Below are 14229 nucleotides of genomic sequence, written 5' to 3' on the forward strand. Positions count from 1 at the left end.
GGTGAGCTGCGTCCAAAACGCTGCTATCCCAGATTTTGGGCAGGTACCCTAAATAGGTTCAGATGACAGTACTGAGTAATCAGTCAGTGTGCTGTCCGTGTTCAAAACTATTAGCATACAGATGGCACGGACTAAAATATGGACGGAATAAGACGTACAGTACAGATAGTGTAACGGTTTCTGTTTATTTTTCTGGATAAAAAAGGGACCATTTGCATATGCTTGTCTAAACCTGGCCTCAAACAGTAAAAAACGGGACAGCGAAAATGGGTCAGTAATAACCCCACATAAATAAGAACAGCCTAATAGACTAGAAAGGGTAGGTGTTCTATCCATGAAAAACACTTAGGTGATAAATAGACATCTGACTGATATTTGGGTTACTCCGGGCTTCCCTGTTCTTGAATTGCACCAATCATCTTATAATGGCTACATAATAGAGAAATGACTCCTTGTGATTGTTGTTGATACAATGAGCATTGGTATTTGCTAAAGTTGCTCTTTGACATAAAGATTTACACTTGTGCAAAGAGTGTTCTAATGTTGCAATCTGAATAGTGTGTATTGTGGTAAATATTTGCATTTCTCCCTGTGCAATTTTTATAGTAAAGTAAATGTTACATAGTTTCTATTCGTAATGGGGAGAAAAGCTTTGCAGAATCAATTATTTCATTACTATACAGATGACTACTAACATTAACATTGGTAAAATCGTTCTAAGAAACCATTATCATTAGGTCTATGGCCAGGTATAGTTCCTAATATCTCTCTCTCTCTCTCTCCTTAAAAAAAGCGAAAAAACTAAAACCTTGGTGTGGCCAGATATTGGACACTCAGTAGGAAATTATGAACCCAAATACATACATTAGTTTTTTTTCATATGGTCTTAGGTCAAAAAGTGTGTGACAAAAAAAACCTGACATCAAAACATTTTTAAAAAGACTTGTAGCCATAAAACCCTGGTTCAAGAAGGGTATTTCTAAAAGCCAACTAGTCACATCTGCAAATTGTGGATGTAACTGACTGACCCCATGTCATGAATAGTGTGTACTGCAATTTACGTTTTTCCATGTGAACCATTGGTCTGTGGGGGGGAAAGGGCTATGTGCACTGGCTATGAGGGGTCTGTGTGCAGACCATGATGCATAAGAACAGCACACAGAATTCATTCAAATGATCATATATTCAATCTAATTCGTATGGTAAATCTTAAACACCTGAATTAAGAAACGTGTCCAAAAATGAGTTTTGAACACCCCTAAGCACATCTACAGGTGCATCTCACAAAATTAGAATATCATCAAAAAGTTAATTTATTTCAGTTCTTCAATACAAAAAGTGAAACTCATATTTTATATAGTCATTACAGGGTGATCTATTTCAAGTGTTTATTTCTGCTAATGTGGATGATTATGGCTTATAGCCACTGAAAACCCAAAAGTCATTATCTCAGTAAATCAGAATACGTTATAACACCAGCTTGAAAAAATTATTTTAAAATCCAAAATGTAAATGTGGCCTACTGAAATGTATATTCAGTAAATGCACTCAATACTTGGTCAGGGCTCCTTCTGCATCAATGCGGCGTGGCATGGAGGTGATCTGTCTGTGACACTGCTGAGGTGTTATGGAAGCCCAGGTTGCTTTGATAGCAGTCTTCAACTAGTCTGCATTGTTGGGTCTGGTTTCTCTCATCTTCCTCTTGACAATACTGCATAGATTCTCTATGGGGTTAAGGTCAGGCGAGTTTGCTGGCCAATCAAGCACAGTAATACTGTTGTTTTTAAACCAGGTATTGGTACTTTTGGCAGTGTGGACAGGTGCCAAGTCCTGCTGGAGAATTAAATTTCCACCTCCAAAAAGCTTGTCGGCAGAGGGAAGCATGAGGTGCTCTAAAATTTCCTGGTAGACGGCTGCGCTGACTTTGGTCTTGATAAAGCACAGTGGACCTACACCAGCAGGTGACATGGCTTCCAAAACCACTGATGGTGGATACTTCACACTAGACCTTGGAAATCAATGTCCAAAAGTCTGGAGGAAGAGTGGAGAGGTGCACAATTCAAGCTGCTTTAGGTTTAGTGTGAAGTTTCCACAATCAGCGATGTTTTGTGGAGCCATGTCATCTGCTGGTGTAGGTCCACTGTGCTCAAGACCAAAGTCAGTGCAGCCGTCTACCAGGAAATTTTAGAGCACTTCATGCTTCCCTCTGCCAATAAGCTTTTTGGAGTTGGAAATTTCATTCCCCAGCAGGACTTGGCACCTGTCCACACTGCCAGAAGTACCAATTTCTGGTTTAAAAACAACAGTATCACTGTGCTTGATTGGCCAGCAAACTCTCCTGACATTAACCCCATAGAGAATCTATGGGGTATTGTCAAGAGGAAGATGAGAGACACCAGGTCTAACCATGCAGACGAGCTGAAGGCTGCTATCAAACCAACTGTTCCATAACGCCTCAGTAGTGCCACAGGCTGATCACCTCCTTGCCACTCCGCATTGATGCAGTAATTAATGCAAAAGGAGCCCCTACCAAGTATTGAGTGCATTTACTGAACATACATTTCAGTAGGCCAACATTTTGGATTTTAAAATAATTTTTTCAAGCTGGTGTTATAAAGTATTCTAGTTTACTGAGATAATAACTTTTGGGCTTTCATTGGCCATAATCATCAACATTAACAGAAATAAACACTTGAAATAGATCACTCTGTTTGTAATGTCTCTATATAATATATGAGTTTCACTTTTTGTATTGAAGAACTGAAATAAATTAACCTTTTGATGATATTCTAATTTTGTGAGGTGCACCTGTAGCTATATTTTTCATCCACTAGATTAGGCCTCCTTCAGATAATCATTTTTCCCATGTGTTTTTCATGGATAGCACATGTACTCATGGAGACATGCTGACATTGTCTGCAAAAAAAAAATGTATCTCCAAAAAAATCATCTCAGTCATGGTTGAAAATTACCAATATGAATATGGGTAGATGAAAATCATGGAAGCACACAGATGGCATCAGTGTGCAACCTTGGTGCTGTCCGTGATTAACATTTCAGCTCGAAGAAGCTTGGCAACTTATTTATTTTATTTACAAGAAAATCAAAGATGTAATGCTAATGGTAAAACTAAGGGGTATGTAATCATATCAAATAATCATATAAAAAGTGTAAATGTATCAAAAGTGTAAGCGTATAAAAACCACTGGTATTTGGATTATTATTATTTGGGGTTTTTTGGCGTACCAGAAAAATCACTAATCTCTGAATGATGCCCTAGGCCTTATTCAGATGTGCATGATTTTTGCCAAATGTAAAAGCTGTTTTGTATCTGATTTCCATCAGTGTTTGTACCATCGGTTTCATCAGTGATTTTTACTGGTGAAGAATAAATTAATTGCAAATATTTTATACATTGTGATTAACATTGCAGACAGCATACGAATTGTGCACTGATGCCATCTGTGTGATGTCTGTGACTTTAATGGACTCATAGACTTGTATGGGTAATTTTGATCCGTACTTGTGCTTTCCGCAAAAAAAACCTGGACCCGTGAACAGCAACATACACTATGAATGTGTTCGATCTGTGAGAACGTGGATACAACACGTTCTTGACTGTTTTGTAAGTAACTTGGAGAGGTTGTCTGAGAGTTTAATGGAAAAAATAAAGAGGGGCGGCAAATGTTTCACCTCCAGAATAACAAAATCTAAGCTAGTATATCCAGCTTTTCAATAACCTGCTCATTCTGCGTAGATTGTACCGCCGTTTACAGGCTGCAAGCAACCTGCCATACTGATGCCGGTACGATGGCAATTCACCAATAAGACAACAAATTTTATGCTGCCGTCATGTGCCACTATAGTACATGAATCTTGGCAGCCTGTAGACAAAGACAAAGACTGTTGTGAAATCACACCAGAATTATTTTTTTTTACATTTTAGAAAATTTCATTGGCCTTTTTTTTCCCCACACACCTGTAATTGGGAACGCTAGCTAAACTGACTGTGTAGATAGCGCTACTTATTTCATGTACATGGAAATGTACTGTAGTGCTACAGTATGTTAGAATTCTATATATATCCTTGAGGTTCTTTTGCACAACTCTAAGAACAAGTTGACAATTGCCTCTTACATCACGCCTACACCTGAATTGCTAAGGCTATGTTCCCCAATGAGTATTTGGAGTTACTTGCATTTTTTTCTCAAAAACAAGCAGTGTAAAAAAAACTCACCATCTGAACATATCCTAACTCTGTACTGAGACAAGATTGTATTAGAATCTCTACACGTTTAACATGTTACTTATTGCCAAAGTATTTTTCTCTAAATCGCAGCATGATTTAAGGGTGGTATTTTTCAGGGCACCTCCCGCATCATCACCCACAAAAGAGTGGAATGTTATATCTGTTTTTCTTATGCGCGGTGTATGAATTTACAGTGCATTTTGGCAGCTATTGGAAGCCAACAAGGACAGGAAAAGACTACACTAATGCACCATAAAATGCAATTGGAGAGCATGTTAAGCCAAAATAGTGCAATGGTAGAGTTGACACTGCAGCTGATTGCTCTCTTGGTGGCACGTGGCCATAATGTTCTAGAAAGAAGTTGGGCCTTATATGTGTCAATATTACAATATTGGACTAACAAATCACATAACAATTTAGCACTAAAAGCATTAGTTCTAGAAAGGATTAATCTTGCACTACAGGTTGATTACATCATATAGATACCCTTACAGCTAACTAGTAAAGATCCAAAGGGACCTCCTTTGCTTCCCCAGTAGGGCTCCATCAATGGTATAAGGCACACGGTAATTGTGTTGTCGAAACAGGCTATGGATCATCCGATGAATGAGGAAAATGCTTATTCGTTGGGTTGAATAATCTTATAGTTTGTCCAAAAGATCATGATTCTCAGCAGCACATCATTCTGTTCTGCAAAAAATAACGGCAGCCTATGAGCACTGAATGATATATTAGATTGTTCAATGTGCATCTAAAGTGCGGTGTTCATGTGTAAACAGGCAAAAATACAACTGCCTGCAGTGCTGGACCCAGGGAGGGTGAGTAAGAGATCCATTTGATATTTTAGATCTTTGCAGCCCTATGGTGCATTAAAATTAAAAAGAACAACTCTTCTAACACTACGACTGCCATTATCAGCTGGAATATTAGGGTATGTTTCCACGATCAGTATCAGCAGCGCTTTGGACGCGGAACATGTCCGCTCCGTCCAAAGCACTTTTGTATGCACGGTGATTCCACATGTGTTCATTGAAACATGCAAAATCACCGCATCCTATACATAGAACGGTGCTATTTATCTTGGGGAGACGGAGCGTTACCTTGTGTGGCGGTACATCTGGAGCGCCCCCACTGCCGCAGGGCCGAGGGGTACCCGGCACCGGGTCTCTGAGTCTCTGCTCTGGGGTTTCACGGTGGCTAGACCCGGCCCGTGACCCTGCTGAGGGGCGTCCAATGAAAGATGTGGAGGGTGGTGATGTTGTGGTGCAATGCAGGTCGCAGTAAATAACGAGGACACCAGGTTGCAGTCTCTTTACCTCTTTACTGAAGGCTTCAGGATCCTCAATCCAGAGTACGGTTAACCAGGCTGCGTGAGTCCGGCCGGTCCGATGGCACCTCCAGAGTTCCCTTTGCAGGTGGAAATCTGTGCCTACCTTCCAGCGCTTGTGTGTTGTGGTCCTCCCCTGCTGTGCTTACGGGATAGTCCCCACAACTGTTGTGTCTGTTTCTGAAGTTCCCTCACAACTCGATTATGATGTTCTTCTTCGTCCCCCAGATGATATGGCTAGGACGCACCCTTATGACGGGTAGGCTCGGAGGTCTTCCGGGACCCTAGAGTCGCCCCTCTCCTATTGTTGCCCCCTACGTCTTCTTAGGTGATTTGAGTGAGACAGCCCGCCTATAACTGACTGTCCTGCCGTAGGTTTGAAGTTAGGCCTGGAGCTCTATACTTCCTCGGCGTTTCCGGACACCGGCTGCGCGCCTCATTAGGATGTTGCCTCATCTTACAGCACGACTCCTACTGCTGTTTCTCCTTGTTGCGTTAATCTCGTTTCTCACTCAGCACAATAAACCTCGCTTCTTGTCCTTTCTTGGGGTACCGCCACTATAAAGTGCAGGCGCGGTCCCGTAACGTTCTCTCTGTTCGCTAGGCCTCTGTCAGGATCCCACCCCTGACAGGGACCCCCCTGAATCTTCCCCTGCAACACCCTCTGCCACAGGATGTTGCCTGGTTCCAACCCAGTCAGCTTGCTAACTAACTTCCTATCTAACCCCCCGTTTTACCAGACTGTGAGGAGTGGCCTAATACATAGCGCCCTTAGCTCCCCCTGGAGGCCAGACTGTGAAGTGTATTGGTGTCTGTGATACCTGGTCAGGTGAACTCCTTCAGTGCCATCAGACGTGCCATAGCCCCCCTTAGCGGCGGAGCAACAGTACTGCAACGACCAGGACTCTGGGGCGCTGCACATCTCTTCAAGCATTATCTAAAATTTTACTCTTTGCTTTTGTAAGTTTCAGCTGTGCTACTCTCTTCCTCAGTATTACCCTTTTATCTTTCATCATATATGAAATTGTCTTTAATTTCAAATAAGCAAATGTGTATAACAGTTTACAGGCGAACACAATTGTCTATGGCAATTCAATGACAATTCTGTAAATGGTGTGGTCATATTAATGGTACATTTTGTCTCTCACCCTATGCTATCAAGTAGTGTATGTACACTGCTTAAAAAAAAGAAAAAGGAACACTTAAACACAATGTAACTTCACGTTAATCACACTTCTGTGATATCAACCTGTCTGGTTTTGAAGCAACACTGATTGTGAATCAATTTCGCCTGCTGTTGTGCCAATGGAGCAGACAACATGTAGAAATTATAGGCAATTAGCAAGACAACCCCCATAAAAGATTGGTTCTCCAGGTGGTGACCACAGACCATTTCACTGTTCTCATCCCTTTTGGCTGTGGTTTTGGTCACTTTTTTGCATTTTGTTGTTGGTCTAACCCATAGAGGTACAGTAGCATGAGGTGATGTATACTGTACAACCCATAGAAGTTGCTCAGGTAGTGCAGCTCATCCAGGATGGCACATCAATGCGAGCTGTGACAAGATGGGTGGCTGCGTCTGTCAGCACAGTGTCCAGAGCATAGAGCAGATACCAGGAGACAGGACAGTACACCAGGAGATATTGAGGGGACTGTAGGAGGGCAACAAACCAGCAGCAGGACTACCACCTCCTCTGTGCAAGGAGAAACCAGAGGAGCAGTGGCAGAGCCCTCCAGCAGGCTGCTAGCATCCATGTGTCTGCTGAAACTGTCAGAAACCAACTTCATGAGGGTGGTATAAGGGCTCTATGTCCAAGTGGGTGTTGTGCTTACAGCCCAACACCATGCAAGTCGACTGCTAGAGAACACAAAGATTGACAGTTTTGGTGCCCGGTGCTCTTCAAGGATGAGAGCAGGTTCATATGTGATAGAGTCTGGAGACACCATGGATAACGTTTTGCTGGATATTGCATCCATCAATGACTGGTTTGGCAGTGGGTCAGTAATGGTGTGGGGAGGCATTTCTTTGGAGGGTCACACAGCCCTGCATGTGCTAGCCAGAGTTACCCCGACTGTCATTAGGTACCGGGATGAGATCCTCAGACCTATTGTGAGACCATATGCAGATGCAATGGGCCCTGGGTTCCTTCTGATTCACAACAATGCTAGGCCTCATGGCTGAAGTGCCTGTTCTTGCACGATGAACGTACTGTACTTATGCTATGTATTGGCCTGCCTGTTTCCCAGACCTGAATCCAATCATCCACATCTGGGACATCATGTCTCATTCCATTCACCCATGCCATGTTGCACCACAGACTTTCCAGCAGTTGACTGATGCTTTAATCCAGGTCTGGGAGGACATCCCTCAGAAGTACATCTGCCGCCTCAACAGGATGATGCCAGGTGTTGTATGGTGGTCATACAGGCTCGTGGAGGCCACACACACTGAGCATAATTTCCTTATCTTGAGGCATTTCCACTGAAGTTGGATCAGCCTGTAATTTGATTTTGAGTATCATTCCAAATCCAGATCTTCATTGGATATTAATTTTGATTTACATTGATGTTTTTATATTGTTCTCAACGCATTCCACTATGTAAAGAATAAAGATTTGCAACTGGAATATTTCATTCAGTGATATCTAGGATGTGGTATTTTAGTGTTCCCTTTTTTTTTTTTTGAGCAGTGTATGTATATATTAGATCCATTATTTATATCTCTAAAAAAGGTGGGAGCACATCCAAAATAGTGAAAAAGTAAGAATCCTTTATCCACCAACACCACCTACGTTTCTCTAGCTCCAAAGAGAGAGCTGAAACGTAGCTGGTATTGGTGAACAAAGGATCCTTACTTTTTCCCTATTTTGGATGTGCTGCCTGATTTTTTTTTTTTGTTTTGTTTTGTTTGATTGTAGATTTTTGTATCTTTGATAGGAAGTTTTGCCAGTTTCCTTGGGGACCCATTTTGGCATTGTTGCAGTTTTTCCGGCGTTTATATATAACTAGATGGTGGCTCGATTCTATCGCATCGGGTATTCTAGAATATGCATGTCCACGTACTATGTTGCCCAGTCACGTAGTATTTTGCCCAGTCACGTAGTATAATGCTCCATGCAGTTATGACCCCATAGATGCCCCATATAATGCTCCATGCAGTTATGGCCCCATAGATGCCCCATATAATGCTGCATGCAGTTATGGCCCCATAGATGCCCCATATAATGCTCCATGCAGTTATGGCCCCATAGATGCCCCATATAATGCTGCATGCAGTTATGGCCCCATAGATGCCCCATATAATGCTCCATGCAGTTATGGCCCCATAGATGCCCCATATAATGCTCCATGCAGTTATGGCCCCATAGATGCCCCATGTAATGCTCCATGCAGTTATGGCCCCATAGATGCCCCATATAATGCTCCATGCAGTTCTTTATGGGCCCATAGATGCCCCATATAATGCTCCATGCAGTTCTTTATGGCCCCATAGATGCCCCATATAATGCTCCATGCAGTTCTTTATGGCCCCATAGACGCTCCATACAGCATTGTGCCACATGTAATGCTGCTGCTGCTGCAATAAAAAAAAAAAAAATCACATACTCACCTCTCGTCGCTGCTCCTCAGCGTCCCGTCTCTCCGCACCGCACTGTTCAGGCAGAGGGTGGCGCGCACACTAATACGTCATCGCGTCCTCTGACCTGCACAGTCAGTGCAAGAGGATGGGAAGACAGAGTGGCGCCCGGCGGATGGAACGTGGACAGGTGAATATGAAATACTCACCTGGTCCCGGCGCTGTCCCTGCCTGTCTCATGGTACCGCAGCTTCTTCGCGCAGGGCCTGTGGGACGTCGCGGTCACATGACCGGACGCCGGAAGGTGAGTATATAATGATTTTTTTTATTATTATTATTTTTCACATTAGATGTTTTTACTAATGAGGCTGCATAGGCAGGCATTAACCCTGTGTGAGCCGTGACTGCGGGGAGTATGGAGCGGGCGCCGGGCAGTGACTGCAGGGGAGTAGGGAGGGACTAATCGAACTGTGCCTGTCGCTGATTGGTTGCGGCAGCCATGACAGGCAGCTGGCGAGACCAATCAGTGAATGAATAACCGTGATGGAAGTTGCCGACAGACAGACAGAAGGACAGACAGAAAGATGGAAGTACCCCTTAGACAATTATATATATAGATATGGACCACTATGGGAACTATTGTGTTTTCAATGGGGAGATGGTATTAACCATTGCAAGAAACCTCTGTGGGCAGCTTATTTATCCTGCTCAAATTCATCATGTCTGATAACACTTTTTTTTTTATAACCTTTTGGAAAACCCCCATACACATACAATTCTTTGCTATTGCAGCCAAAATCATCAGCTGCTGCTGCCTTGATGGTGTAATTTAATGTGTTTTTAAAAAAAACAAAAAATTAACTACTTGTTTACCCATTTATAGGTGAGCTCACCAAGCCTGCTCTTGATGCCTCTGATCCTCTGCAGCTAGGGGAATTCACTGTTCTTCAAGGTTCTGGAGTATGCAAGTGGTTCAATGTTAGAATGGGCTTTGGTTTCCTCACATTGACCAAGAAGGAAGGTGTTGATCTGGAAACTCCTATAGATGTCTTTGTGCATCAGGTAAGAGCTCTATTTTTGCAAGTAGTAAATTGGAATTTCACCATTATATATAGCATTCAGTGCTATTAAAATAAAAATGATTATAAGCATAAAAATAAAGCATTGGCATATTGGTTTTGTATTTATCACCATTTCTTTCTACTGTAAGGGTATGTTTCCACAGTCAGTACTGGCAGCGCTTTGGATGCAGCACATGTCCGCTCTGTCCAAAGCACTGCCGACTTTTGTACGGGCGGTGATTCCGCATGTGTTCATTGAACCATGCAGAATCACCGCATCCTATACATTGTATGGGTGACTTTACCTTGCGGAGATGGAGCGTCTCTGCAAGATAGACATGCTGCGGTCCGGAAAGATGCACCGCATGTCTGTTTACGCAGGAAAGCCAGAGGCGTCCCAGCAGGCATAGTGGAGATGGGATTTCATGAAATGCCATCCACTATGCTGTAACATCTGGCCGCTGTTGTTGACTTTTTTGTCCTTTTGCATCATCTGCACAGTGTCTGAATGTATTTACAACGTTTGCCTATTCATTTAGTATTTCTATCCCACTCAAAATCTAAAATATATTGTTGGATCACATAAATGACTGCAAAGGTTTTGTAACTCGGCTATAATGTAAGGGCTAGCCCCCAAACGCCCACGAGAGGCTGGAATAGACAAGCTGTAATTGGTCTGTCAGTTTGAAAATAAGATATGCAAGTAAGTCTTCTGTGCTGGACTTGATCGTGAGGACCAGTGTAGAGTTTGAACATGAGAATGTAGATAGCATATGTCTGCAAATTATATATAATGGCTTGGAAGTTTGGAAATATCTTACATTTTATAATAAAAAAAATACATACCATTTGAATTATGTATATGGAAGGAAATTGTACAAAATCTTTATTGTAAGACCCAATGTACACTGATGTTACATTCTTGTATATAGGAAAATCAATCTGTCATCGGCCTCTTCATGCGCTATTATCAATTCTGTTGCTTTACATTTCTCTCTGGAGATGAGACCTCCTGCGGTGTCCAGAATGAATATGTCAGGATAAGCCTTGAGTGGTGGATTCTTTGTAACCTTTGCTTGACCTATGCATTCTCAAGAGATTTTGGATGTGTACGGATGGGATACTGAGCATATCTCTTTTTTTTATTGTCCTGAATGTGCAATTTCCTTATTGCAGCCACTAGTATTCCCAACATCAAAAGCTCTGCTGGTTTTGTTCTGGCTGCAGTCACCTCCCATCACAGAGCACCATATTTCCTATTCCAATATCTCCTATGTAAGCAGGATATGGATTAAGATAAGTCATCCAGAAACCGGAAGATAAGTTCCACATTGAATTGTGTTCACCAGATCCACAGATAGGATGCAGTGGGTGCATGGCTTTCAGTTCCAAAATGCCCACAGATAAACAGGTTCATTTAAAAATGTTAGAATTCCAGTTTTATTTCTTCTCTTTTAAATACAACTACTAATCACAAAACTGGTAGTTATATACTGACTTTCATAGTGGTAAGCAGGATATGATTTATAATAGAAGTAAATAAAAATAATATATCAATTGAAATTCCATTCCTCAGGTAGGTATTTTGTAAATATGTTGTGACCTTGCCCTGATGGTGACACAAATAAATGTACATTTTCATTGGCTAGCAAAGTGGTATATATATAATTGTCTAAGGTCCACTTTCGTCTGTTTGTCTGTCTGTCTGTTTCTCTGTCACGGATATCGTGCGTCGCTGATTGGTCACGGCTGGCTGGGCGCGACCAATCAGCGACAGTCAGCGACAGGCACAGTCCAGCCGCGAATTGGCCCCTTCCTACTCCCTTCCAGTCAGTGCCCCCTCCATACTCCCCTCCAGTCAGAGCCCACATAGCGTTTTAGCAGTCCGTTAAATGGACTGCGTTACACCGCGGCATAACACGGTGTAACACAGTCCGTTAACGCTGCCATTACCCCTGTAAGTTTGACCAACTTTTTACTATTGATGCTGCCTATCCAGCATCAATAGTGAAAACATATAATGTTAAAAATAATAATCTTAAAAAAAAATCATTATATTCTCACCTTCCGGCGTCCGCAGCAGCCTTTCCCGCTCCTCGCGACGCTCCGGTTCCAAGAATGCATTGCGGCAATGACTCCAGATGATATAGCGGTCTCGCGAGGCCGCTACATCATCACGTGTTATTGCCGCAAGGCATTACTGGGAACAGAGCGTTGCGAGGAGCATCGCTAAAGGCCTGGGCTGGATCCGGGGGCCGCCGGAAGGTGAGTATATAACTATTTTTTATTTTAATTATTTTTTTAACAGGGATATGGTGCCCACATTGCTATATACTACGTGGGCTGTGTTATATACTGCATGGGCTGTGTTATATACTGCGTGAGCTGTGTTATATACTGCGTGGCCTGTGTTATATACTATGTGGTTGTGCTATATACTACGTGGCTGTGCCATATACTACGTGGCTGTGCTATATACTACGTGGGCTGTGTTATATACTGCATGGGCGGTGCTATATACTACATGGGCTGTGCTATATACTGCGCGGGCTGTGCTATATACTGCGCGGGCTGTGCTATATACTGCGCGGGCTGTGCTATATACTGCGTGGCTGTGCAATATACTACGTGGCTGTACTATATACTATGTGGGCTGTGTTATATGCTATGTGGGCTGTGAGACTCTTTCGCCCGGGGCCCTCAAAAACCTGGAGCCGGCCCTGGCTTCACTGATTGGTCACGCCCGTCCGGCCGTGACCAATCAGCGACCCAGCAGCCCTGCGCTTAGCAACCCGATGTTTACCCTGGTTACCCAGGGACCTCGGCATCGTTGGTCGCTGGAGAGCGGTCTGTGTGACAGCTCTCCAGCGACCAAACAGCGACGCTGCATCGATCGGCATCGTTGTCTGTATCGCTGCAGCATCGCTTAGGCTACTTTCACACTAGCGTTAACTGCAATACGTCGCAAATGCGTCGTTTTGCCGAAAAAACGCATCCTGCAAAAGTGCTTGCAGGATGCGTTTTTTCAGCATTGACTGACATTAGCGACGCATTTGCGACGCATTGCCACACGTCGCAACCGTCGTGCGACGGTTGCGCCGTGCTGTGGCGGACCGTCGGGACCAAAAAACGTTACATGTAACGTTTTTTGCTCCCGACGGTCCACTTTTTCCGACCGCGCATGCGCGGCCGGAACTCCGCCCCCACCTCCCCGCACTTCCCCGCACCTCACAATGGGGCAGCGGATGCGCTGGAGAAATGCATCCGCTGCACCCGTTGTGCGGCGGAGACAACGCTAGCGTCGGGGACCTCGGCCCGACGCTAGTGTGAAAGAAGCCTTAGTGTGACGGTACCTTTAGTACCCTAAACAGATACTTGAAATCATGTAACCTATAAATAAACCTTTTTCTTGAAGTTTTAATTAAAATCTATCTGTTAAGTTGAACATCAATGGGAATTAACTCGCCTCTCTACGAATCTGAACAAAACTTGTATTCTGTCACTCAGTCTAAGGGGTTAAATGTTATGTACTGATATTTCCAGTTGTAAGAATACTTTTTTCACTTTTCTATTCTCCCTTTTAGGCTATGTGCACACGTTCCGGATTTTTCGCGTTTTTTGGGCGGTTTTATGCAGCAAAAACGCTTAAAAAACGCATACATTAAGCATCCCATCATTTTTAATGCATTCCGCAATTTTTGTGCACATGTTGCGTTTTTTTCGCGATAAAAACGCGTCGTGGAAAAAAACGCAGCATGTTCATTAATTTTGCGGATTTTTTGCGGATTTCCCGCTATTTATTGCATTTTGAAGCTTTGGAAAAAAAACGCAAAAAATCCACACAAAAAACGCGAGAAAAACGCCCAAAAAATGCATGCAGATTTCCTGCGGGAAAAAGTCCGGTTTTGTTCAGGAAATTTCTGCATAAAATCCTGATGTGTGCACATAAGCCTTAAACTACGATTACATCTTTGGATGCGTTTACAACACTTCATAGTGGCCGGTAACTGACCAG

At 43.1% G+C, this 14229-nt stretch overlaps 1 protein-coding gene across 1 annotated transcript in view; it reads left to right on the top strand.

The window, feature by feature from the left end:
* The first annotated feature begins 10073 nt into the window (after nt 1-10073).
* The window catches only part of LIN28A (lin-28 RNA binding posttranscriptional regulator A), a 60994-nt gene continuing 56838 nt past the window's right edge, over nt 10074-14229 (top strand). Inside the window, exon 1 of the mRNA XM_077299588.1 lies at nt 10074-10215. Within this exon, the coding sequence (XP_077155703.1) occupies nt 10138-10215 (78 nt within the window). The 5' untranslated portion in view covers nt 10074-10137. The remainder of the gene's footprint in view (nt 10216-14229) is intronic.

The sequence above is a fragment of the Ranitomeya variabilis genome, chromosome 3 (genome assembly GCF_051348905.1).
Source record: "Ranitomeya variabilis isolate aRanVar5 chromosome 3, aRanVar5.hap1, whole genome shotgun sequence".
Taxonomy (NCBI): domain Eukaryota; kingdom Metazoa; phylum Chordata; class Amphibia; order Anura; family Dendrobatidae; genus Ranitomeya; species Ranitomeya variabilis.